The 27905-nt window shown below is 41.9% G+C and overlaps 1 protein-coding gene across 7 annotated transcripts in view; it reads left to right on the forward strand.

The window, feature by feature from the left end:
- Magi1 (membrane associated guanylate kinase, WW and PDZ domain containing 1) overlaps positions 1-27905 on the forward strand; it is a 599700-nt gene continuing 571795 nt past the window's right edge. For all 7 annotated transcript variants that reach the window (XM_005409004.2, XM_005409005.2, XM_005409007.2 and 4 more), the window contains exon 1: positions 1-663. In XM_005409004.2, coding sequence (XP_005409061.1) covers positions 393-663 — 271 coding nt within the window. In that variant the 5' untranslated portion in view covers positions 1-392. The remainder of the gene's footprint in view (positions 664-27905) is intronic.

A 27905-nucleotide genomic window follows, 5' to 3' on the forward strand; every position in this document is an offset into this window, starting at 1 on the left:
GGCGGGAGCGCGCGGACTCGGCTTCCCTCCGGAGCAGCCCGCCGCGAGGGCGCGAGCCAGCGGAAGGCGGGGAAGGCGCAGGGTTCCTCAGCAGCGAGAAAGAAAGGAAGAGGTGGAAACTAAGCGGCGCGGCGCGGCGCGAGTGGACTCTGGTCTGGGCGAGCGCGGCCGGCGCCGGGACGCGGACCCGGGCTGCGCAGAGCAAACAAAGCTCGCGGGGGCCCCGAAAGTTTGTCCCGCGATGGCTTGAGCGCGCGCGGAGAGGCTGCCGCCCGCTCGGCGCGAGTGATGCTCCTCCCGTGAGCCGCGGCGGCGGCCGGGCACCTGCCTGCGTGCCTTCGCCTCCTTTCCACTGTATTTATTTATTCTCCGTCGAGGCGGTGTGAGTCGTCATGTCGAAAGTGATCCAGAGGAAGAACCACTGGACGAGCAGGGTGCGCGAGTGCACCGTGAGGCGCGGGCCGCGGGGCGAGCTGGGGCTGACCGTGCTGGGGGGCGCGGAGCACGGGGAGTTCCCGTTCCTCGGGGCGGCCGGGGCGGCGGGCGACGGCGAGCTGCTGCTGGAGGTGCAGGGCGTCCGCGTGTCCGGCTTGCCCCGCTACGACGTGCTGGGCGTCATCGACAGCTGCAAAGAGGCCGTCACCTTCAAAGCCGTCCGGCAAGGTAAGGCGCGCGGCTGGGACGCCGAGCCCTGCTCGCCTGCCCGCTCGCGCGGCGGAGAGAAGTTGAGGCCGCGCGGCGTGGACGGCCTGCCCACCTGCGCTTGAGAGGGGCTGCGGGTGGAGGGGAGCCGGGGAGAGGCGTCCCAGCCCCCCGTGCGGCGAGGCCCGAGTCCGGAGGAGAGCTGGGGATCCGAGGCAGGACAGGTGGACGCCCCTCGAGTCCCGGGGGCACGCGGCCCGCGTGCTGCTGCCCGCTGTTCGCCGCCTCTCAGTTTCCAGACCCTAGGAGTGGGTGCGTGGAAGGCGAGGGTGCTGTTGAGTTGTTTCCATCGGAAAACTGGCTGTACCAGGCGACCCCTGCAGGTGGCCGGCCCAGGACCTTCTGGAGACTCCCGAGCGCGCGGGCTGCGCGTGTCCCCCCTCTGCCCAGATGCAGTGGGGAGGGGGTGTTGCGCTCAGGGCGGGGGTCAAGGCCAAATTTACCCTGCCATCATGGTCATTGCTGTTGATAAGATAGCTGCTACTTCTTAGCTTATTCTGTGTGAGGCTCTCTCTAAAGTCTTTTATTTGAGGTATCTCATTCTGATTCACAATTTTAACTTGGAGTGGTTTTTACAAATCTCATATCACAAATAAGAAAACCGGCGCTGACATTAAATGACTTCCCCAAGGTCACACAACTACCAAGTGTTCAAGAGAGAGGCTGATTTTTTTCGTGGGGAAGGGAAGCACATTTGTCCCTCAGAAGTCTGCAGAAAACGGATGGCATGTAAACTGGAGTGTTTGCTGGCCTCTGGGGTGGGTAGGTCTCTTGAACCTGTTTGGTATATGCAAGGTCTCTCTATCTGACGACCGGAGAATATGCTCCTTTGAAGGGATTCCTTGTGCAGCCACGCACGGTGACGCAGGTTCTCAAAGATGATGATAAGTTTCCGTATGTCTCCTTAAGGACACCCAGCAGCTAGAGAAATGTGTCAAAAGAGAGGGTGGCTGGGCTGACCTGGTCCTCTGTTAAAAACAGGCGTCTTCCAGATGGAAATGGAGGAGGAGGTCGGACATGGCCTGGCTTTTTTGGAACTCAGGAGCTGACCCTTAGCAAATGGGAAGCTCTCTCATTTGTGTATTTATCCTTCACTTTAACATTTCTCCCCGAAATCCCCCATCATATTGCCAGGATGAACAAATACTTCTTCCTCTGTGCTACTTTTACTTTGGACGCCCCAAGTTAGGTATTCCCTTTGAAGGGAGAGACTCTTCCCTATTCGTTGCACATCTTTTCTGGCTTTGCCTTGCAGGCTGTGTCCTCACCTGTAAACTGGCTTATGAGTGTTACATAAGCAAATAATGGGGAACAGTACAGAGTAAACACTCAGTAAAGATTAGCTATTGCTGCTATGTTTGAGTTGAGTTTGAGCAGGTATTTATTTATCCAGGAACATGGATTATAAATTTAATGTGTTACCTGGATGATTATGAGTTGATAAAGCTCCACAGAAAATATTGTGTCAAGCAGTTGATACAAGAGCAGCTGCACATCTCAGTTCAGGGCCCCTTAAAGTAAGGACAGAGGAAGAACAGGCGTGGGTACCTGGCCATCCAGTGGGGTGGCTGGTGGTGTCTGATGGGTTCTGAGTTGGGTTTATTTCATTGTGTACCATGCTGCCTGTGGCTGAGTGTGGTCCCTGGGTTTTCTTCCGCAGGGAGTTTAGGAGTTTGGTGAGCTACTCAGGAAGTTTTGAAGAGACCAGTGTCTCCAAGTGTTCATTCCTTCACCCATTCCTTCTTTGTGAACAGTTTTGTTCATGGCAGGGATATATGTGTACGTACATGTGGATCTACTTGTCATGGGATTAAGAAAAAGATGCTGATTGGGAAATTGGAATGGCCTGAAAGCCACTACAGTGTGAAAGCTATTTAATGTAAAAATTATGTGGGGACAGTTAGCTTGTCTGCCACCTTTATTACCAGTAACAGTAGCCCTAGAAACCATTTCAACAAGGGCTATTAAAATTAGAGACAGAATTGTGTCTTACTGTTCCTTTGTTACTGTGTCTTATTATATTAGACACACTCATACCTGGCATATAGTAAAGAAGAACTTCTGTGTTGTTAGTTCCTGTAGTTAGTTCCTGCTAAGGACAAGGGCCACTCTGAATATTTTCTGTTTGGAATTGTCATTGTCTTCTCATAGGGGAAGATTGTGTTCTATTTTATAGTAGTTCTCTGGAAAGATGGTTGGACCAAAATAGTCTTGTAAGTGGGATTATGTAAGGTGGGACCGGACTAGAAGGAATCGAGGTAAATGGACCTGCTGGGTTAGTGTTGGTTCATTTTAAATGGAGAGGACAGGCCTTTGTCACAAAATGCCTTAAGAAACTTTACTGTATATATTTGCATATTCGTACTTACATATGTGTTGTTATGTATGCATGTGAAGATATCATTTACCTACAGTAATAGGCATAGATCTTTTTAGAAGTGTTTTTTTACAAATTTAATTTTAACTGATATATGAAAACATAAAATTGTACATATTAATGAAGTACTATGTAATGTATTCATGTATATGTTGTGCAATATTTACATCGTTTGCACAGATCTTAAGTATCTACTTTGATGAGTGTTTACAAATGTATATGCTCATGTTAGCATCACTCAAGTCAATATACAGAGCCTTTCCATTACTCCAAAAATTTCCCTCTTGTCCATTTCCAGTTAAGTCCTCCACTTTAAAAGGCTGTTTGATTTCTTTTACTTCACAATTGACTGTTTTTGAACTTTGTGAGAGTGAAATTATACAGTGTGCACTTTTTACATCTGGTTGTTTATGTGCAACAAAACAGTTTGGAGATTACGTGTTATGTATCACTTGTTCTTTCTTATTGCTGAGTAGTGTTCTGTTATACACATACATCAGTTTATCCTCTTGCTTGATGGTGGAGATTTTACTATGTTTGATTATTATGAAAAAAGCTCCTATAAATGTTCCGCTGATTTATATCTTTGCCAATCTTTGATCTTGTCTGTCTTTTGAAGTTTAGCTTTTCTATTGTTTATGGGAAAACAATGTAGTTAGGAACATTTTAATATAGAGCATACTTAATATTTATTAAGCTCTTACCTTAGACTGTGACACGCCAGTATGTGGTTATCATGTACAAGGCCCTGGATTCAATCCTCAGCCCCAAAATAAGAAAAAAAATTGCAAGGTGCTTTATGAGCATTCTTTTCTTCAGTTCGCTCAACTAGACTTGGATGTTGGAGACCGAGGTTTAGAGGGTTTGGGTAATGTTTCCAAAGGTGTTTCCAGAAACGCAGACCAAAAGCTAGAACTCAGCAGACTGATTCCAAAGCTCTATTTCAAATTCCAGGACTTTGGGTCTGGAAGTTGAGCTCTCAGACCACCGCTCTTGGGCCTTGTTAGAAATATAAAATCTTGAGCTGCCCTCAGCACTACTGATTGAGAAACTTTGGGGGTGGAGTCTGTGGGGTGTTTTAACAAGCCCTCAGGTATTACGTGTGCTCGCTCAGTTTCTGCTAAACCGCTGCCGTAGGATACAGCCTAAATTGAGAAGATGGCGTTGAATGAGGCCGGTATCCAAGGTTCCAGAACTAGCTCTGCCAGCTACTGCTGTCATCTCTGATAAGTCACCCTCTGTGGGTCTGAATTTCTTCATACCAAAAATAATGGGGGTGCCTCTTTTCAGGTCCTCTGAACTTGTGAAATGCTCTATTTCTATGAATATTCCAGACGCCAAACGTTTAAAATAGTGTGATTGCAGTTTCCCGGATAAGTAGATTATAGGTTGTGTTTTCATATATTTACAGGTGAATTTTGTGGTTTTTCAGATTACTCAGAAACCAGAATTGTCCCTCTTCCATTTTAAAGGCAGAATGGAGATAGTAAGTTAGATTGAATTTAAAAACCCAAACATTGCCACCAGAGCCTTCTCCCGGGAATGAGGAACGTGTGACCACATTCAGTTGAATATAGTTTTCTGAAATTTAGATATTATGTGTTTGTTCTGGTAAGTTGGGATACGTGACAACAGCTGTGTAGCGAAATAATCCTGTTGATGTTCTCCCGCATTTTAAATACAGCGTCTTGTTGGTCTTGGTCTCTTCATTTCTCATGAGTGGCCGCACTTGCTCCTTTTGTCCCTCCTACATAGTCACAAGACTGACTCCTTTGTCAGTGTGCTTACTGATCTCGGTGGCCTTCTGAGCCTTTCTGCTATGTATTGCACAGTGCACTCTGGGGACAGGAAGACCTGGATGTAGTGGACCTGGAGTTGGGAAGACTGCATGTAATTGGTTTTCTCAGACCAACTTGAGTTGGTTCTAGCGCATGCTGACCACGTACAGGATAGGTCTGAGACCAGGGACATGCCCTTACTCTGCTTTGTGTCTTCTTAGCCTCTTATTGGTCTCATATGATGTTCTTTTATTTCTTCATTGTCGGTCCATCTCTTCCTTTACTAGAATGTAAGTTCTATGAAAACAAGAAGCATATCTCTCAGGATCCCCCCTCTTTTTTCCAGGGTTTAAAACAACACAGAACAGATAGTAGGTGCTCACTAAAATTTGGTAAATGTGAAAGTGAATTTTCCATTGTCTCTGCTTATTCAGGTGATAAGTGCAGTTAGGACACATGCAACATCTTTTCTCATTTTCTGCCTTTTCAGTTTTTCTTTTCTCTGTGATCTTAATGCTTTTTAAAAAATTTTTTGATCTCAATGCTTTTTATTTTCCCATCACCAGCTCTTCCAGTTATCTGACTTCCTGTGTCTCTTAATTTATACTGACCTGTGAATGACCAATTTCTGCCTGTTGACTGTAACCCAGGTTTAATAACTGTCAGTAAATGTGAGCTTTCAGGCGTTCAGCAAGCAGGTTGACGAAGCCTTTTCTATCTTGTGTTTCTGTGGGACCTACTCAGTACCAACGTTGCCATGAAGGACACTCTACCTTTGTTTTCTCACAGCCGTGTCCCTGTGTACAGTTCTTTTTTGGCAGACAGCAAATTGGATCTTTGTTGCAGAAAACAGTCAGATTTTGGTTCTCTATCTTAAATTGTACTTCGGGATTGCATGTCTTTTTTTAATTTAAACTTTCAGAAACCTGTTTTTATTCTTGCTGCCAAAAGACCACTCTCAGAGGGATATTTTTAGTTTACACTGGGGAATACTGCATGGTTTTTATAAAAAAATGAAAAGGCAAGCTACCCAATTTGCTCATTGTTTACAGAGACCACTCTTTGCCATTGGCTGTGTTATGCAGAAATAGATTAACTTGACCTTAGGAGGCAGAGGCATGCAGTTGGCTTGGTACATTTGTTGGCATTCATTACTCAGTTACTTTTGGATGGCAGAATTGATGACATCCACCAAGGAGAACTGAGTGGTTTATAAGAGAAGATATTCTGTCATCTTTATACCACAAGGGTTTATGTGTAGGATGTTGGTTTATTTTTATTTATTTAATTTTTTTAGGATGTTGGTCTTTAAACAACACTTTATTACTTAACATCACTCTGTGATATCAGTGGTCTTTTTCTTGAGTTAGTATATACATGTACCAGGCTATACTGATTTTTGTATACACTGAGAATAAAGGCTGTCAAATTGGTTAAGGGCTGACATTCACATCCTAAAAAGTAGGTTACTGCATTCCCTACTTATGCAGCACATATGTGAGATTGGTAACCTTGGAAAAACCCTTAGTAAATATTGAAGCTGTGCCATCCCGCACCCCTGTGAATGTCCAAATCCACATAGTGTTTCCTACAAATTCGTTTCATTATTTCCATGGATGAAGCTCTGAATGTCAAAGCTGGGCCTAACATATTGACTTCTGCTTTATAATGAAGTGTCCTATGGAAGGTCCAGTGTGTTCTGGATGTCAATTTTTCTGAAGGCAAAATTAGAAAATGCGGGGCCAGGGGTACAGGTCAGCCACACGGCACCTGCCTGGCAAGTGTGAAATCCTGAGTTCAATTTCCAGTACCAAAAAAAATTAGAAAATGTAATTTGAACCTTGTCCTTTATGATTAAATGGTAACCTTTGTTATAGTTTAGTAATTAAATAGTAGAATAATCCATTGTTTTTAATGATTTCTGTAGTCCCTATCTCAGAGGGAAAGCCCAGGTTCTGAAAGCCCCTATGATCTGCTCCTTAATATTGCTTCTTCCTCTCCAGCCATGGCCTCTCATCTGCACCTTAGCATCTGAAAGGCTGCTCCCTCGGAAACTCCAAGCCTTTCTCCAGTGTCCCTGTCAGATAGTCCTTTGACCACACTTTAAACTAAAACTCCATTGCTATTTGTCATTCTCTATTCCCTTTCTCTGCCTTTGTAGTTTACTGATCACTTTAAAAAAAGTAATTTCTCTGTAGAGTCTTATTTTCCTTTCCTGTGTATCCCCACAATCAAGAACAGTGCCTGGTGGTGTTGAAGGTCTACTCTCAAATTTAGAACTAGAATACATTCTTCCTGAGTGCATTTTCCTCACAACATTATGATATATGAAAGTCTCTGAAAATGTAGATAGTTCATGATGATCCTATTAAATTGGTTGAGAGTTTAACATTTATAGCCTGTGGCTGGGGCCAAGTTGTATTTTGCCAATTGATCCAAATATTCTTCAGGGCAGTGAGCATTACTGGCCTGTTTTGATTAGTCTTAATATTGTGTGGGTTTATGAGACCAGATTTGGGACCATGGTCTGTCAAGAAGAGGAGAACAGAATGCATTAAAGTCTCCTTGGAGTCAAAGATAAGGTCACATTTAACTTTATTTCCAACTTTAATTTTCTGCCTGGAAAGGGTCCTAGACTTCAAAAATAATTGAGTACTGATTTCAGGGGTCAAGAGGATTTGGGAAATGGCAGTACCACAGGTCACCAGGTAGTGGAACAGGAAATCTAAACAGGAAACTTGGGGTGACTGCTGAGGATTCTGTTGACTGAGGGGTAGGTCTGTACACAGCATCCCTTGCTCAGCCAAGTCCTTGACCCTTATCCAGTTCTGTTTGCCATCCAGGTCTTAAATTGAATCCCTGGAAGCAGAGTTAAGACCAGGTTTTGATTGTTAGTGGCTTATTTGGGATGAGGTCCAAGGAAGCAGCAGTAAAGGAAGAAAAGTGAGACAGGTAGGCAAGGCAACCAAAAGAGGAGTCTTAAAGAGATGGTGGCTACAGTGGGGATCACTTTTATGGTTTGAGGTGGCCGTGCTGAAGGTGCCAGGGACCTTTGTAACTCTTTCACCTCCCTGTGGCCTGTGAAAGGTTCTTTTGGTTGGCTATGTATGTAAGCTTTTTCTATTGCGATCTCCAGTGACAGGAGAAAGGGTTACATAAGACAGTTACGTTCTCACGGCTAAGGGATTAAGCCCACTATTATTGTGGTTTGAGGCATTTATCTGTGTTTTTAATGGACCGTGATTATGTTTTCCACAATAAGGCTAATGTTTCAGTCTGTTAGGATAGGAGACTTGAGATTCTCTTTATGGACAGGGGCATGGTGGTCCAATTAAAAGGTGATTAAATGCCCCAATTATAAGCCATATTTCAGAATTATTGCTATGTACAATGTTAGCATGACTGTCCTGGTGCTCATAAAATAATCCACAAATACCAATATAGCGGTACAGCGATGTGTTGTAGATTCAGATTTTAGACCCAGACTGGCTGCATAGAAGGCAGGCTATTCCACTGACAAGCTGGGTGACCTAGGGCAAGATATGTCATCTCTGGGGCTAGATTTGCCCCTCTGAAAAATGGAGGTGGTAATGATACCTACTTTCTAGGATTTACAGAGGGATAAAACCTTTGAGGAGGTTTCTTTTTGTTTTGTTTTGTTTTTGTTTTTCTCCGGTACCGGGAACCGAACTCACGACCTTGTGCGTGCCAGGCAGGCGCTTTGCCGCTGAGCTAAATCCCCAGCCCCTCTTTGAGGAGGTTTCAGTAAACGCCATGTGCACAAGACCTGGTGCACAGTGAGTGCTGGATAAATGCTGACTTTGTTATTGTTTGAATGTTTCCCATTTGAAAGCAGGGGGAGAATCTCTTGAGAGATGGATATTGTGGTGCACAGCTCTTTGGAGAGCTTTTCAAGTCTAGAAAAATCCCTCATTTTTCTGCATGATTCATACACTGTCTTTTTGAAAGGCTCAGATTGGAATGGACCAGGCAGGTTAGAAGCCTCTAGGTTCCCCATGTATTGATGGAGATCTGAGCCCACGTTGTCAGGGGTGATCAGGTCCAAGGTGATAGTAAAGGGTGGGAGGCAACCATTACCAGCATTGATGAGCTTTGAAATTGTGACAGTGAGGTTCTCTGATTTTCTTGGTGTCGTGTCTGGATTTCCACACCAACAATGTCTGGGAAGGCAGTGAGGCTTAGTGGTTGTAAGGGTTTGGAGTAAGCCTGGGTTGAAATCCAGGCTCTCCCTCTTACCTGAGATACCATAGGCAGGTTAACTTGCAGAATATTCTGCCAGTCTCCCAGTTGAAGAGGAGAATCATGAGTTACCTATGGAGGTGGTTGTGAAGATAAAATGCAATAATGTATGTAAAGCACTTAGTAGGCTACTTGGTTCATGAACAGTGCTCACTGAAATTCTCAAGCAATAGCAGTTGTGATTTCTTTTGTTTGAAAAATGGAGGTACATCAATCAGTTATGCTAAAAGTTGATTCTCAACCAGGGCAATTTTGCCTACCCTGGGGGACATTTGGGAATCTCTAGACATTTTTGGTCATCACAATTAAAGATGGGGTACTTCTTGTATCAAGTATGTAGAGGTTAGGGAGGCTGCTGAGTAGCCTACAGTGTACGCCTCAGCCCTCATGACAGAGGATTGATTCTCCAGTACAAAATCTCAGTAAGGCTGAGGTTGCAAAATTCTGCTCAAGGCATAACTAGGGGTGGTAGATTAATAAGTGTAACTATAATTTATTGATTCTCTGACATATCACTGAGATGCAAACTAAAGAAGGGTTTGCCAGGCTACATGATCTTATTCTCATTTCAGCCATGAGAAAATTAACTTTAGAGGTGAAATTATTCACCCAGGCTATGGACACAGATGAAATTCAAATGCACACACACTTGGTTCCAGAATTCTTACACTGAGTTTTCATGTTACAGCTGTCTTGATCTCATGGCGTGGGGTACTCACATGCTTATACTATGGGTGCCAATGTGAATGCACCCTTTTCAGTTATTGCTGCAGAGACAACATAACATGCCTATTAACCCCAATGAAGATATTCCTAGAAATAAAAAGTGGCTTCCCAGTGTTTTACCAATGAGAAAACAGAAAGTACTACATGTACATTCAAGCAATTTAGATTTGCTACTTTGTTCTGCTCTTTGTCATCTTTTCATCAGCACAAGGAATCTTTACTCTTTAATGCTTTCTGTATTTTGCATGCACATGATTATTTCAAGAGTCCCAATAGTGCCTTGAAGTTGTAGTTTTGCCTGGCTGTCTTCTGTCCTGGATTATGTGTTTCTTGAAGACAGAATCCCTGTTTTATGTATTGTGTGGACTCTGCACTAGGTTGGTGTTCTGGAAATATCTGTTCAATTGAATTTTTTGGAGGGTAACAAGTAGGCATAATTTTTACATTGAAAAATTTCTTTGCTAAGATCTGTTGGCTAGAAAAATCCCTGTTTTATTTTTAAGGCATATTAAATATACTTAGCCATATGTCTTGACTTTTCTGTGATGATTTAAAATGGTTGTCTGCCAGTTATTGTAGCATTTTGGACTGGAGAGCAAATGTTAAATTAATTCTGTTGAAGATCTTAGTGGGCCTTCATTATGGCCAGATGTGTGCAGAGGTTGCTTATGTAATGCAGCCATAGGAGGTACCACTTTGGCCTGATTTAAATATAATCAGTGCCTTGCCACCTGGGTTCTTGAAGAAGCATTGGAATTTCTTATCTTATAGGGAGAGTATGTTCATTTCCTCCTCCAACTATCAGCCTGTTTAAGTCTGTGCAACTTGGTTAAGAATTCAGAGCTCAAGATCTAGTTGTTAAAACATAAATTTCTCTAGTGTTGGAGCATGTGTATTTTCTTTTATCAAAAGCATATGCCTCTTAGATTTTGGTTTCTAATCTTTTAAAAATTCATAATACTATGACCTTATATCACAATCACTATCAATCACTCTCCATAGTTGGTCCACTTCCATAGCTTTTTTTTTTTTTGCTGGTGAGATATATGCTTTTTTTTTTTTAACCTTTAAATAATGTGCAGAATACAGAAAGATATTAATGTGAAAGAAAGTGTGTGCACATTACTTAAAACCTCACCCCAGAGAAATGTATGTGCTATTGCTGTACTTTAATTCATCCATCCATTCATACACATACCCACATATATTTGTAGTTTAGGGGAGGTGTCTTTTTCTTATGAAAATGGGATTGAAGAGTACATGCTGTTTTGGTAAGATGTTTCTCTGTGCCTAATGATGCTTTTTTTTTTTTGGTACTATACATAGGTAAACTTTGCCAATTCCAAGGATTTACTTTTTGATCATTCTATAATATGTTAAACCATGTTTTGAAGATGTACATTTAGGTTGTTTCCATTTGCTTCCTATTTTATAGAATAGCTTGATGAATATTTTCATACATTTTAGTGAACATTTTTAGATATTTTCTTTAGGTAGATGATTAGAAGAAAAGCTGTTGGTTTATATGACATTTTACCTTTCTAAGAGTTTTAATGTTTCCCATTTTGTGACCCTCCAGAGAATGTATTAACTTACAGCTCTGCTACATGTCATCCTATAGGTCTTCAGTTACCTGACTTGCAGCAGGTAATAACTACTACTGAAATTGTTTATTGCTAGGAGTAATGACCAACTCAAAAATGGTGTAGGGATTTTCAAGGATAGTAATTAGGGAGTGGTGCAACTGGGGTAAAGCAGAAGGGCTAATCTTAAGGGAAGGCTATTCTGCTTAGCCTGGTGCTGCCATGTAATAATATTGGTCTAGTGTTTCCAACTTTTTCAGGTTTTTAAGAGAACCAAGAAGCTTGGATTTTTTCTTAAATTAACTTTCGTCATTTTTACAATGTTGGTTCAAAGTTCTTTGAAAAATATGAGTGAACCAAACAGAACATGTCTGGGAGCCATATTGGGCCCTCAGGTGACAAGTTTGAAACCTCTCACTTATATATTTTATCTCTCCCGCTGGTGTCTCTCACACTTCATCGCTTACTGTGTCTGTATTGTCAGGGCCCAGGATAGTGACCAACTTACAAAAAGGGCCAAAAAATGTGTGTTGAAACGAATAATACATCCTGGAAGTGGTTTAGTTTGGCACTAAAACTAGTCTATATAGGTTCATTGAGGCCTGGCTGGTGACAGCTCTTCAATTTTAGTTGGGAAGAGCTGGGAAGAGAGTGTATTTTGACAGCTGATCTTAGTTTTTGGGATATTTTGTCTCAGAGCTTCAGTCTGCTGAAATTTGAAGTGGGTGCAAAATCACATCTTGAAACTGACATTCATAGGGATATGAATTCCCAGTATGGTAATAGATTCTATTTTTTGCTTGGAGGTGACTTCATTGTGAAATGTGTGACTTTACAAATAACAGAATAAATAAACTTTATGCCTACCACTTAGGATTTTAAATATGTTAGGAAAGTTCTTAGTAATACAACTTGCTTGGACATTCTGCTGATCAATCAGGACTCTAGCCTTTCCTCCCAAAGTGGACACTATCAGAATGTGATTAACTTCAGAGACCAGTGGGTATCTGTTGTTCAGTGTCACAGTTCCATGGTAGAATTTTGGTTTTTGAAAACCATTGCAGCCCTTGTTGCTTTCCTGCCTGCATAATGGATTGTTTTGCATTGCATAATTCATGTTGGGCATCAGGTTTGCTCATGAGGCTGAGGAATGGGACTTAGGTAATTTAGATTAGAAATTTAATTGATGCAGTTTTTCTATAAAGGAGCCAAGGAAAGGTCTGTGCAAAATCAAAGCTATAAAAGTAGCGGCTAAAGTTCTTTGAGAAGTTTAAATTTTGCTAGGTTTGTATTTGCTTTGTGTATTTATTCTCTTTCTCTTGTTCCATTTCTGCTTCCATACCCCTTTCAGAATGGAGCATTCCAACAGCCGTCTAGGAATTCATTTTTTGATAGGGCATTCTACTTGCAGTCCAGAATTTCATGTGTGAGACAGACTGGGCTTTTCAGGTGTGGATTACTGTATGGTTTAATCATCTTCCTTCATTATGGTACCCACATTTGAGGTATCCAGAACTTCCCCTACCCAATCTCAGCTTCACATTAAATTTGACTTCTGTTTGCTGTGTACTTTAAAAGGCTCACTGTAGCACACAAAGCTTATAGTCCATGATGCTTTAGGCTAGGCCATCCCTGCTAAAGTTTCTGTGTTTTAGTGTTTTTTAACAAGAAGAATCCAGGTCTCAATCCAAAAATGGGCAGGTGAGATGAATACACACTTCTCAGACAAGGAGATAGAAATGGCAAATAAAAACATGAGAAAATGTTCAACATCATTAGTCATTCGAGAAATACAAATTAAAACAACATTGAGATTCCACCTTACTCCAGTAAGAATGGCTAGCATAGAAATCAACCAATAACAAATGCTGGCGAGGTTGTGGAGAAATAGGAACCCTTCTCCACTGCTGGTGGGAATGCAGACTGGTGAAACCACTGTGGAAATCAGTTTGGAGATTCCTCAGCAAATTAGGTCTAGAGGTCCCATTCAACCCAGCTATCCCCCTACTGGGTATTTTCCCAGAAGATCTAAAAATGTCATATCACAGTGATATATGTGCACCTATGTTCATAGCAGCACAATTTGTAATTGCTAAACTGTGGAAGCAACCCAAAAATGTCCACCCACCGAGGATTGGATAAGAAAATTGTGGTACTTTTATATAATGGAATATTACTCAGCTATAAAGAAAAAAGTCAAGGCTTTCATAGGGTTAGGTCACAACCCTATTTAATGGTCGCAACTAGAGACCATACTCATAAGTGAAGTAAATCAAACATACGTGTGCAAGCACCATATTGTTTCACTAGTGTAAAACCTGAAAGAGTTAATTTAAACTCGGAGGTATGATAGACATTGTGAAATGATAGGAAAGCACTCAAGGGTAAAGGGCAACTGGGATGTGGGAAAAGAGAAGGGAAAGAAGGAGAAATTTTCTATGTATGTATATACAGGATAGTTAACATGGTTGTTCTACTGTCTTCTATTTCTTTGCTGAAAGAAACTGTCAGTGAGTCCTTGGTTGATCAATATTGCATGTCTCTATCTGTTTTCATGACAAACCACTTTGAAGATATCAATATGTAATACAACAAGCATTGTTAATTTCCTACCACTTTGTTTGTAACTCTATATTGTCTGTACTGTTCTTTTGCTATTTTATAAAATGTTGTCTGTCTGTTAATGTTTTCCTCCTTTTATTTTTAAAATTAAAAAAAAAAAGAAGAATCCAGGTCTACCAAAGAGTAAACCTACAGTTATGCACCCACATAATATATGAAAACTAGTATGTTTCAGCTAGAATTAGCACAGCTACCCAGCAGACTCTGGGCAACCCTGGGTACATGTGTACTTAACTTGTGTTCTTGCACACCCCTGAGATGTCATGATTGTTTCTTTCTCTTTCTGTTCTTTTACTTTCCCTTTCTTCCCACTCTTGCCAGTGCTGTGGATTGAACCTAGGGCCTTTTGCATGCTAGGCAAGTACTGTATCACTGAGCTACATACCCATCTCATGATTATTTCTTTCATAGCATTATAATGGCAGTAGGTAATTAGACAGTTGATCTGCATGTCCAGATTGCTGAAACATGCCCAAAAGCTAGTTAAGTTTGAGATTCTGCATTTTGAGTTTAGTGAGGCAAAGATAGGGGAAAATCAGTAATCATTCATTGTAGCTGAAGGATGTGGGAAGAAATTATTTCAAACACCAATATCCAGGGATATGTCCTGGCTTTTGTCCTTTTGAAGCTGTGAGAGCCACATTTCATGTGCCAAGGAATTTTTCTTTTTAAAGTAAAAAAGAAGTCTTTTTGAAACACAAAATGTTATCTCAGTGTTGATACATTATACATGTATCATGATTTATAAAAGTCAGGGAGATAGGATACCCAGTAAAAGAAACATTCTTTTAGCTGTTGCCTATTTGTGTCTAACTCTGTGGGAAAATACTACCATAAGGAAGAAAGGCCCTGGCTCTCTTACTCAGTGTGAGTGTGTTTCTGTGACATTTTAGCTAAAAATCTAAGCTCAAGCTATTCCCTGTGAAATAAATTATCTCAAAGAAAGATAATCATGAGAAGAAGCCATTGATAGGAATAAGATTGATGATTGTTACTCTTGAAAGCTCTTTTGGTGGAAGGAGCCTATCTATTGGGTTTAATAAAACATAGTGAGTCACTCCATTTTCCTGATGCTTGAATTCCTGGGCGAAAAAGACACTCAGAAAAGGCTGGCAGGAGTAGGGATTGGTTTGTGTATTTATTGTCTCTTTCTCTTGTTCCATTTCTGCTTCCATACCCCTTTCAGAATGGAACATTCCAATAGGCTGTCCAGGGGGTGGGAGTGAGTTTGTGGACCTCTGTACCTGTCTCCAGGCACATCTATTTACCTGATGGCTGCTAACAGATTCTAAGCAGAGCTCCTTGGAGAAAATGATAAGTTTTGGAAACCCTGGCCTATACACTGGATTTTGGTGAATAGAAAGTACATCATAAGAGTCTGCCAGTTATGGGCCTCTTGAGGTGGTGGGATCGTTAGTGATTCGAACTCATGTCTTCCTGCCCAGTGTAGTCCTGACATTCCAACCCTAAAGAATGGCCCACAGAACAGCCTTTGATTTAGAATTGTATAGGATGCTTATGGAATGTGAGTATTTTACAAGGCCTTGGGTCAGACCTACAGAATCAGAATCCTGGGAGTAGGTCTTGGGTAGCCATACTGTTCAAAAAGATCTGGCTGTGAGAAGTCTAATGTTCAAAGCTTTTGGCTCTAAAATACTGAGCTTTTCAATTTAGATACGTCATCAGTGATGGTGACACTTCCCACTCTGCACTTGAGTGAGTGTTGAGGGAGAAAGGGGATCAAGAGTGGAAAGACAAACTGAGTTATTTAAATACTGGCTCTTCTGGGCACAAACACTGGAAAAGTGCTTATGTGTATGTGGAAGGTCATTGTCTTGCTTTAGAGTCCTAGAATCAGCCTGGCAGTTTGGAGGGACCTCTTCCATGGTATCATGCTTGCCTTTTTAAAATGGAAAGGGACCTCTGCAGGGAAGATAGTGGGGACTGGCAGCACATACTGCAATGATGGAATATTCTTTACATTGACCCATGTATAGTCCACTACCTACATGTGGCTGTTGTGTATTTAAAATGTGGCTACTGTGGTTGACACATTGAATTTTAAATTTTATTTACATATACTGAATCTAAATCTACACAGCCACACATGGCTGGTGCCTACCATGTTAAACAGTACAGAGGACAGTGCCATTACAAATGATGAGGGAAGTCATAGGCCCTTGGTGCCACTTGGAGCTGCTCTAAGATGAGACTGGAGTGACAGTCTTTGGGTTAATGTTTCTTAAATTTGAAAACCTGAGATAGGTAAGTGTTTTAGTGTCCCTTGGCACCCTCCCTCCTTTTATCAGTACATTTACGGGATGACAGTTTTCCTAAGAAAGTTCAGTATATGGCACTGTGCAGATTCTTCTAAACATTTATATAGAACAGTTGTGTCCACCCAGAGGACAAAATGAGAGAGGGTCAGACAACAAGTTTTTGTTCTGCTGGCAGATCTGGATAAGCTGTGACTCTAAAGAGAATGGGAGGTAAATAACCAGGACCACCAAACCATGCTCTGCTGAGTGAGGTGAGAGACTGAGCTTGGTGACTGATTAAGATCCTGAGCATTCAGAATGCTGGGAGTACCAAGACATCACCAGTCTATCAGTGGCTGTAGAGTCTGTAGACACACAGGAACCTAGGCCATATGGGACCACAGTCCTATGTAGCAAGATAGCTTAGTGGTTACATTGAGCTGTCTTGGTTTCAATTCCAGCTCTGTATCTTACCAGCTCTATGACCTTGAGTACTGTACCTAAACTCTGTCTTAGTTTCCTCATCTACAAAAAGAGATGATAATCTTGCTTGACTGGAGGCCACATAATTCAGTATTTAAGGGTTTTGAATCCTTGGGGTTTAAATCTCAACTCTGAACATCCTGATTGGGAGGTGGAGCTGGTAGTGTCAGATCTAGGGAAAGGTAGCATGGCCAGAAGCTGTTCTTGGGTACACAGTCTTAGACAAATGGTCTGCCTCTGTGTGTCCCAGTGGTGGCAAGCAAGAGCTACAGATGTGAAAATACTTTAGAGTCACTGCTTGTCTGGGTGGTGGTAGTGTTATATTTTTTTCCTGGCTTAGAAAAGAAAACAGTATTAAATGTACATGTGCAAAAAATGCACAGTAGTGTCCTAACCTTATCTTTGGTTCATGGGTGTGTGTGTGTGTGTGTGTGTGTGAAGTTCAGCTAGCGATAATTATGTTTTTTTTTTGTTGGTTTTTCTCCGGTACCGGGAATCGAACTCACGACCTTGCGCTTGCCAGGCAGGCGCTGTGCCGCTGAGCTAAATCCCCAGCCCCTAGCGATAATTATGGACCCCATCTCTGATCAAGATGAAAGGAGGAAAAAAATGAGTCTAAGGTAATAAAGCAGTTTGCAGATATTACTTCCCAAAGAAGAGTAAAGATGTTTTCTTTTGTCATGTTCTCAGCAATTTTATTATTTGGTGACCGTCTCCTTCTCTGCTTACCTAGAAGCTTTTTTTTTTTTTTTTTTTTTTTAAAGCATTCAGCTCCACCTACACTACCTTTTCCCATCACCTGTCTGTTGGACATCACCTATGAGAATGGAAACTGAGGAAGTAAGAGCCACATGGGCATCATCCGTCTCCTCAGCATGTGCTTTCAAAGTGTTTAATCCATCTTCTCCAGTTTAGAGATTAAAACACAGGCTTGAGAAGTTGTTACTGAATGAGGTCTCCTGGCTAATGAGGGGCTGTGATGGGCCTCCTCTAAAGTGGAAACCCTCCATGCCTTTCCCAGAATGCTGTCTTATCCCCTGTGGTGGGTGGCAGTTCCCTCCAGACTGCCTAGTCTAGAGGCAATTACCTCTAGACCACTATGCAGGACCGACCCACTTCCATTCCCGCAGGTTCTAGTCCTTGTGCTCTCATCGGAGCAGGACATGCCCATCTATGCCCTGTACCTAGACACAAGTGCCTGCATCTTCCAGTGCCAACTGGCACCTGCTTCTCAGGGTACTTATTGGAAGCAAGGTTATATTTAACTTTTTAAATTGTGTCAAAATATACATAAGTGGGCCTTTTTAAAAAGACCACTTTTAAGTGTATAGCTCAGTGACATTAAGAGCATACCTGGCGTTGTGCAGTCATCACCACCATCCATCTCCAGGACTGGATTATCTTCCTATACGGAAACTTAGTCCCTATCAACAACTCCCCATTCCCCTGTCCTTCCAGTCCATGTTACATTTCTGTCTTGATGTATTTGGCTGTCATTGGAATGTCACATCAATGGAATCATACAGTATTTGTCTTTTTGTAACTGGCACATGTTGGACCTTCCCTTTTCAGGCTGAATAATCCAGTATATGTGCAAACTGCAATTTGCTCATCCATTTATCTGCCATAGATGGTGAGTGGTCTCTGTCTTTTTCTGTGTGACTTCTGTCTTTCCCCAAGAAGCCAGAATAATAGTCAGATATCTTCAATACTTGGCCTCCTCCTTCTGCACCTCTTCCTTTCTTGCTTGGCCTGACTTCCCCAGGTCTCTTAGTCATACCAACTGACCTAGTGTCCCTAGCTCTGAAGATGGGGATTGCATTGCCAGGGTAGAGGATGGCCAGCAGTGTCTCCTCATCTTTGCTTTGGGACTTAGAACAGTTTGGCTTGTCTGGTCTTTAGTTCCACCATTAGCTGTGGTCTGGTCACATCACCACAGTCCTGGGTTGGAGGTTATATGTTTGGGAGTTACGGGCCAGAGTTTGGATCTCATGTATCTGAATTCAAATTTGGTCCCACTGTTTACTTGCTAAGTGATATTGGGTGTGTGATTTTCATTCTGTGAAGTTGCACTAATGCAAATCTCGTGTAGCTGCTAGAAGGATTAAATGAAATGGCACAATGAATCTTCAGCATGCAACATAGAGCAAAAGCAGCACTGAGTAAACTGGTAATTATAAGTTTGTCACTTCTGCTTTGAATCTGATCACTTTTGATTCTAGTTTTATGCAGGTGCTGAATTGACTGCGTAATTGACTCAAAATACTTCTGTTTAACACTCTGGGTTTTTATAATCTTTCCTGGCACTACCACCTCCTCTTAGATTTTATAGAGCTGAATTTGTTGGACCCAATTATATGGAGCAGATTTAGTAGCAACACATTGTAAGTATGCTGTCTTTATGTTATTTCTCTTAAATCTCTTGAAGCCTGAATTTAGTCACTGTTCTCTGTAGGAAGCTAGAAATGATTATGGAGCATTAAATGATCCCCGAATCTTTAGTATTCTAGAATGCTTAATGAGAAGACAGAAGGATAGAAAATGCATATGGCTATTGTCCAGTAAACTTTATGCCAGGGTAGTTGCCTGGCTCTGTCAGGTTTTTTTCCCCTTTTGTTGACTATTGTAGCTGTAAATACAGTCAAAATCCAGCCACTTAGCCATTCATTGCTTATTTAGTTTTTTTTTATTGTTGTTGTTGTTGTATTTTAGTGTTGAGGATAGAACTCATGGCTTTGTGCATGCTAAGCATGTGCTCTACCAGTGAGCTACATTCCCAGTGTCTTCATTTATGTTTAAATAATGATAATGGGGGCTGGGGATTTAGCTCAGTGGCAAAAGCGCCTGCCTGGCAAGCGCAAGGTCGTGAGTTCGGTTCCCGGTACCGGAGAAAAACAAACAAAACAAAACAAAACAAAAAATAATAATGATAATGTATTTTATCATTGGACGGAAGATTTAGTGGTAGTGGTTAAGACATAGAAATGGGGGCTGGGGATTTAGCTCAGCTCACAGTGCCTGCCTGGCAAGTGCGAGGTCATGAGTTTGATTCCTGGTACTGGGGGATGGGGGTGGGAGACATAGGGATGGCTGAGCAATATGTTTTTCCCCTCAAAGAATCCAGGCCTTGCAGATATAGAAGCATCTGTATGTTTTGTGAAACTTTGTGGGTAGAGTTAGGAACTGACCTCTCTGTGTAATGTGATATTTGATGCAATGTGGGGTACCAAGGTTCTAGGCTTTGCAGTTAGGCAGTTCTGGTTCTGAATCCCCTAGTACTCTGGCCTTGGTTAATATTTATAAATTCTGCAAGTCTAAAGCCTTTTTTTTTTTAAATCAGAAAGTGTCCACTATTAAATGAGCTACATGCTCATTGACCTAGAGTGGGCTTCTGAGTTGATTAGGCTCCTCTTTTTTTTCCTTCCCAGTAAAGTCCTAGAGGAAATGAATAGGAGAGGGAAATAGCTGCAGTTAAAAAAAAATAAAAACAAAACAGTGATTCAGTTTTACCCAGGTATCATTGGGCTGCTTTTGATATGCCAGGCACTGCACTAGTTGATTTCATATCTGTCACCTCTTTGATTCTTTACAGAAACTCTTGGTTTTTTTTTTGGTACTGAGAATCGCAATCATGATCTTGTGCTTGTCAGGCAGGTGCTCTGCCACTGAGCTATATCCCTGGTCCTACAAAAATTTTTGAGTAGAATTATCATCTGTTTCATGCATATGAAAACTGAGGCTCAGAAAAGCTGAGTAGCTACCTAGGATACTTTGGATTCAGATCACTGGCCTCTGGTTTGGAATCTTATGCTCACTCCACTACAGGAGTTTCTTAATCTCAGCACTACTGACATTTTGATGAAGATAATTCTTTGTTGTTGTAAGCTGTGTTGGGTGTTGTGACATGTTTAGCCATATCCTTGGCCTCTGCCTACCAGATGCAAAGAACTCTCACCTTCTACTCTCCATCCCTAATTGTGACAGGAAAAAATGTCATTAGACCTTGTTGAAAGTTCTCTGGAGAGTAGAATAGTTGAGAATAACTGTTTTATACCAAAATAGAAGACTGTCATTGAATCCAGATAAATCAAGGGTTAACACTAGGGCAGCAAAGCTATGGTGTGAACTCTTAAGTGTGTGTGAACTCTCCTATGTCTAACATCCTTGGCTGTTCTATTCATTTCATTTTTTGTTTGTTTCCTGAGTAACTGGAAAACAGTATCTGCAAATCTTCTTAGTCAGCAATAGCTCTGCTCAAAAAGTAGAGCAGAATGACAATATTGGGGATTTTGTAGTTTACTAACCTTACCTGTCCTCTCACTCTTCTTGCCCTGGTCATCAGGATGAGCTGACACCATGAGGGCTCAGATTACCAATTTCATATGATTCTACTCAGTTTTTAAAATGTGTTGCTTGTGAGCTTGGTGCAGTTCAGTGGTGGAGTGCTTAGCAGAATTAAAGTCCTGCTTTCTATCCCCAGCATCAAATACAAAATAATTTTAAAATGCTGCTGGCAATACTGGGTGAAATCTCTTATTAGTATGTGGCCTTTGTGCCAGTGTTTCTCTTGAAGGACTGTACAGGTTAGTTGCGTGGTCAATGAATAGCCCATTCTGGGAAGCCCCCTTGCAATGTGTTAATGCAACCCAGGCAGCTACCTCTCTTCTCTCCACTTCCATCTGTGCTTTTCTGTAATTAGCTGGTTATTACTGAGCCTTACTGTCTTTGTTCTGTGTTTCAGTGTGTAACTTTTAATACTATCTCTTCTCATATTTATGTTTCTAAGAAAATTTTGGAACAAATAGTTTGGATTATTCTGCTTGAATTGGATCATTGTATAATTTTTTCCTTTTCTATTTTGGTCCTTTGCTAAAAAATAATGTCTAAGATATTATTTGATTTCTTGTTTTATTTATGAATCTTTGACAGATTAAAGCCTGTATGCATTTCAAAGTTGTGTGTGTCAAATTAACCAACTATGGAATTTTTCTATACTGTCATTATTTGAATTTGAAGGATAGAACTTTGAAAAACTGACTTTGCTGCTTATTCTACTTAAAAGCAGATCTTCTGACAGACAATCTAGGGGATGTAGGGAGACTTAGAACTAAGGAAAGAAGAAATGTTGAGCATTCACTGGATATCATATGTGTTTTTAAATATAAAATATTAGATTTTTTTTCAGATTTGTGTTTTACCTGGAGAAGTGACAAATCAAATAATGTAATATTGTGAACTGGTCATAGTTCATTCTCTTGTTGACACACCTGTGTGTGTGTGTGTGTGTGTGTGTGCACCTCTCTGTCTCTGGTTTTTTTTTTTTTTTTTTTTTTGGTTTTTCTCCGGTACCGGGAACCGAACTCACGACCTTGCGCTTGCCAGGCAGGCGCTTTTGCCGCTGAGCTAAATCCCCAGCCCCTTCTCTGTCTCTGTTTGTCTTTTTCTCTCTTGTGTGGATGTGGTACTGGGGGTTGAACCCAAGGTCTTCGCACTGAGCTGCACACACCAAGCCATTTTTTATTATGAGACAGTGTTTTGCTAAGTTGCTGAGGCTGAACTCAAACTTTTGATTCTCCTTCCTCAGCCTCCTGAATATCTGAGATTACAGGTGTGGGCCCCCATGTCTGCTTTCACTACAGTTTTTTTGTGAAATTTATTGTTTGGTTCCCTGAAATGAAAACTCAGAATTGGAGATTACTACATAGGATGCTTATTAGGGAATGCTTTTGAAATCAATTCCTGGTGGAAGGATTAGGCCAAGTGAAAAGCTGATTTGTGAGGTAGTCACCAAGGTTTCATTCGATCCACAGGAAGTTCTGATACCGACAGTGTTTTTCACCACCCTCTTCTGAGGGCCAGGCTGTATCATCATGTCACTCTGTCAGGTTGTGCGGGAAGGAGGTTCTGACCCTCGGGAAAGTGGCTTTCTGCCGTTACCACAAACCCTGAAAGGGGATCCTGGAGGCAGGTGGCTTAGTATAGGATAACATGTGCTGGATATGAGTGTGAGATGTGTGTGTAGTTTATTTAATAAGCACAACTTTATTGAGAAACTTGACCAAGAGCACACAGCTGGAAAGTGGTATACTTGAACCTGATACTATGTTTGAATAGTTTTCAGACCTGTATTTTTGTTGCTTTATGACTGTTGCAGTATTAGTTGCCAAGAGTGTTTTGGGCAGTCCTTTTCATTCTCCATGTGGGGACGGCCTTGAAGTCGGATGAGTTGGTTATATTTAATGTCTCCAGCCTTTTGTTGAAAGGAACTTAAAATCATTTGTGCTAAGTGAGTCACCAGCTGGAAGGAAACTTGAACTTGGTCCTCTATTGTTCCTCAGCCAGGGGTGATTTTGAATAAATTGGTGTCCCTCTAATTCCCTGGGAAGTGTTTTACTCAGCAAACTCCTTACCATTAAATAACACAGGCAGTATGGCTTCCTCAGAGAAAGCTGCTAAGTTCTAGGTTTTTGCTTATAGCTGGCTACAACCCTAGGATAAGATCAGCCATCAAATATGTACTCTATGCTTTTATCACTGCAACAGAATTATTGGTGACTACAGTGTACAAAAAATTGAAAGTAAACACAGTTGATAGTGGAAATAAAGCAGGAGTTATGTACTCCCTTCAAATTACACAACAGGAAATTCCAAAAATGAAGTTATACTTAATCAGAATTGAGTCTCTGGGGATTTTCAGGTAGCTGGTTTAGTAATGACATTGGAAACCAGAGAAGACCTCTGTTTACTAAAGAGGTATCCACCCCAGGTGAGAGGGACAGATTGTTCTAAGCAGCAGCTTCCTTCATTCAGTGGCTTCGTTGGGTACTCTAGGCCTTTTTGGGCATCACTGATGTCATACCAAGAGTCACATGTTTCAGGAGCTCAAGGTAAAGCCACGCATGGTGGTACATATATGGAATGCCAGCACTTAGGAGGGTGAGGCAGGAGGATTGCTACAAATTTGAGGCTAGTAGTGAGTTCAAGGCCAGCTGAAACAACATAATGAGACCCTGTCTCAGAAAAAAAAAAAAAAAAAAAAAAAGAGCTCAAGGTAATTAGGATATTGTTGCTCGAGTTATGTAGGGTTGTTCTTCACGGGCCCTGAGGATTGGTGAAGGCTCCTCAGCTCCTGCACTCAGACTTAATACCCTAGCACATTACTTATCCCTTGATGTGTCTTTGTAAAATAGGGTGAAGAGTGGCACCCACTTTTCCTAGAAATACTGTGACAATATGTATGATGCTTGGCAGTATTTAGCATTGTGCTGAAGCATTTTGTGCAGGTCAGTAATTATTATTATTATTATTTCTTTAAAAGAAAACAGTTTATTTGAAGATGGAGAAGGAGGAAGAGAGCGATGACAGACAGTTACCCTGAAAGGGTAGGGAGAATTTGACAGTTAATTGCTCTGGTAATTATTATTTTTTGATAAAAAAAAGTGTCCTCATGAGAGCAGTTCGAGAACCATAGTGCTGTGTAAAGATAATTTATCTTTAATGAACACCTAATGTCTACATTTTCTTCTAAGGCTTGCAGACTGTCGTCTAAGCCTCTCAGTGCCCTGTGATATAGGCATTTTTGTGCCTTTTTGATTGATGAAAGGGGTTGCTTTGTCCAGGTAGTCAGTGACAGAACCAAGTCTACAACTCAGATAGTCCTAATTTTTGAGGGTCTTAGTACTATTCACCCTTCCCTCCCACATCTTGGGGCAACCATCTGGGCTGAGTCACTTCTTATGTTTATCTTTTTCTTTTCTTTAGTGTTGGGGCACTCCTTCACTTCTTCCTTGGTAGGAAAGGGGCTCTGTTCGTCTCATGGGCTTGGTAGTAGAGAGGCTTATCCTTGATAGACCCCTGAGTCAGAAGGGAAGAGAAGATAGCTTGTTACACAAGGAGGGCTTTCTGGGGTCTAAATCTTGCTTACTTAGTAAAATCTCCGGAATCTGCCCATTTCCTTTCACCCTCTTTTTTTCCTATCCTAGTGTAACCTCATTGCCACCCGTCAGGGTCTTTCTTTCTGTTCTCAAGATCAGCCAGACACAAAAGACCTACAAGAGCTCAGCCATGCACTGTGGTTCCAGTACTGTGCTTGACCACAGGGTCTTTGCATATATCTTGTTTTTCATCCTCTTCTTGCTTTGCTAGCTCCTCCTCCTTCATCTCTTTTTATCTCTTCTTCTTCCTCTCTGCCTCTTTTTCTTTTTTGCATTACTGGGGTTTGAGCACAGGGTCTTCACACTGAGCTACATCTCCAGCCCTTTTTTTGTTTTGTCATAAGGTCTCCCTGAGTTGCTAAATTGTCTAGGCTGGGTTTGGATTTGAGATCCTCCTACCTGAGACTCCCAGAGTGCTGAGATTAGAGGTGCACTCCAAAGCTACCAGGCTTTGCTTTTCTTTTTTATCTGGATGCTGTTACTTCCCCATTGTATCTAGTTAATAAGTGTTTATCCTGCAGCTTATCAATTCTGTTGTCGTTTTCTCCAGGAAGCCTTGCCTGATAGGGTCTAATTTTGTTTTATACTCTCATAAGCCCATGTGTTTCTCCTTTTTGGCATTCATCACACATTTATGTTCTGATGTGCGTTTGTGGTTGTGCAGTGTGCTCTGTGCTAAGCTCCACGAAGGTCTAGAGCATCACTGGTGTTTATTTCACCACTGAATCCACAGTGCCTGCCAGGTATGTAGCTTCCATGTAAAGGGTGCTCACATTTTGAAAGACAACTATCTGGATTCATCATATGCTATAGGGTCCAACATAGTAGGTCCACAGCTTGACTGCACTTGAATTACCTGGAGGTGCATTTCCTGTTTCAGTAGGTCCAGGAGGGATCTCACACAACCCCCCACAGGATGCTGATGGTGATCTTGGGAGCACAGGAACCCCAGGAAGATCCAGAAAACAGCCTCCTACCTACATTTTGTACCTCCTCTCTTCTGACTTAATAAGTGTAGTATGCACACACCATGGTTACTGTTTCACTGTGGCTCTGCACCCTGGGAGCTCCCAAAGTTCCTTCTTCTCCACAGCATATTTTCACAGTTGCATCAAGCCTGTTGATAGTACTGCTCCAGGGCCCTGATAAGTGGTCCAAGTGGTCCTGAAATGCTCCTCTGTAACAGCAGCAAACCATCCTGACAGCAGCTGCCTAGGTTGCAGTTAAGGAATGTCCCTTCAGCACTTGCATCATTTCCCTTATTCCACCCAGCTGTACAGGCAAGTTTCCTCTTCCTCCCTCTCCACCTCTGCTGTAGAGTTGGGATACCATCTTGGTTACTTTTCTCATCATTGAGACAAAATACCTTTAACCCAGAGTTAAAGAGGGAAAGGTTTATTTAGTTCACAGTTTGTAGAGGTTTTTAGTCCATAATTGGCTGCCTCCGAGGCAGGGTGGGGCAACCATTCAAGGTTGCAGAAGACAGCAAAAGCAATGAGACAGAGGAAGGGGAAGCGGGAGGGGGAGAGAGAGCGAGAAAGAGGGAAACAAAAGCAAAAGCAAAAACCTTTTTCTGTCCCTTATATTGCAGGCTACCCACCTGGTGTAGCACTCACACCTTTAACCCCAGCATTGGACCATGAATCCATCACACACTCTAGATTCACCGACCTCTGAAAAAGTGTACAACTGCATGAGGCTTTGGGGGAACATCTAGATACAAACCATAACAGATGTGCTGGTAACCTGCTGTGTCATAGGGTTTGCTACATGTCATTTCTCAGGCATCAGTTAGATTTTGGATATGTCGCCCACTTTTCTGCTTCTTGGTTTCCTCATTCTTTTGTTGCTAACTTGATTCTTGCTCATTGATTAATAATTTTGGGAAGAGACAGTGTTTTATTTGGGAAATGGGAACATAACAGTGACCTGGAGTTTAAAAGAGGTAAGATAGAACTGGTTGGCCACCTATAGCACCATGTTCCCTGTCTCTGAGGCCCTGTGCCCAGAGCGAGGCTCTTGTTAGTGTGTTACTCTGGGGAAGTTCAAGACGCTGGTGCAGCTGCAGCAGTGAGAGTGGACATTATGTGAGGTGCTGGGAAACCTCACCCAAGCTGCCCAAGAGGTTCCACTCTGGGTACCCGCAGAGTCCCAGAGTGGTTCACCTGGAGGCTTGGCTGGTGGAGACAATGATTGGCTTGGATGGAGAGCACATCCTGTATGTCAAGTTTGTGACCCAGATCCTGGTTCAAATGAGCAGGTGGCACCTTGAAGGCAAGGCTGAGATCTTGATATTTGTAACAGGATGTACTTATGATGATCAGAAACCTGGCTTACCATTTCCACCAGCTCTGGGCACAAAGATCTGAAAAGATACTGTTAAGGAGACCAGTACCCCCAGCAGTTTCTGGAGGCTAGAGAGCCAGCTGGCTGAGGTTGAGTTCTGTGAGGCTGAGATCCACTTGTCTCTGATAGCAGTCCATGAGGCTGGGATCCAGTGATTTCCCAAAGCTGTCCTGGACTAGTTACCATATTATGGAGGCATTTCTGAGCCAGGAGTCAAACCCAGGCAGGGGTTCAAGTGGGAATCTCTGAAGAATTTTTTCTTATCTCCTTCTACCCTAGAAGCTGGGGGAAAATTGTGGGTTGTTTGTCTTTGTTTCCTGCCTGTGCTAAATGTCTGCAAATATAAATTTATAAAGTTCTAATAATAAAAAAAAAAAAGAACTGATGAAGCAGTACCAGGGCAGGCCCACAGGTTTACTGGGGGCTTCTTGTTCACACTGTGTGTGTACTTGCACCTATAGCAACCCCAAGTGTAGGTGAACTGAGATTTTACATGAAATATATGCTCTTTGAAGATAATGAGCTAAAGTCAAACTGAAACAAAAATTAACGCAGCCTCATTTCCTAACTATATTTACATGTCTGTGTGTTCAGATGTTGTAATGTTAGGCTTTTTAAAAATAACAGTTTTACACACTCAGCCACCTAATCTTTGATAAAGGGGCCAAACAAACTCACTGGAAGAACGATAGCCTCTTTAATAAATGGTGCTGGAAAAATTGGCTTGCTACCTGCCAAAGACTGAAAATAGACCCAAATCTATCCCCATGCACCAAACTCAAGTCAAAATGGTTCACAGATCTCAATATTAAAAGAGAAACACTAAATCTATTGGA

The sequence above is a fragment of the Chinchilla lanigera genome, unplaced genomic scaffold (assembly GCF_000276665.1).
Source record: "Chinchilla lanigera isolate Chin_1 unplaced genomic scaffold, ChiLan1.0 scaffold00116, whole genome shotgun sequence".
Classification (NCBI taxonomy): domain Eukaryota; kingdom Metazoa; phylum Chordata; class Mammalia; order Rodentia; family Chinchillidae; genus Chinchilla; species Chinchilla lanigera.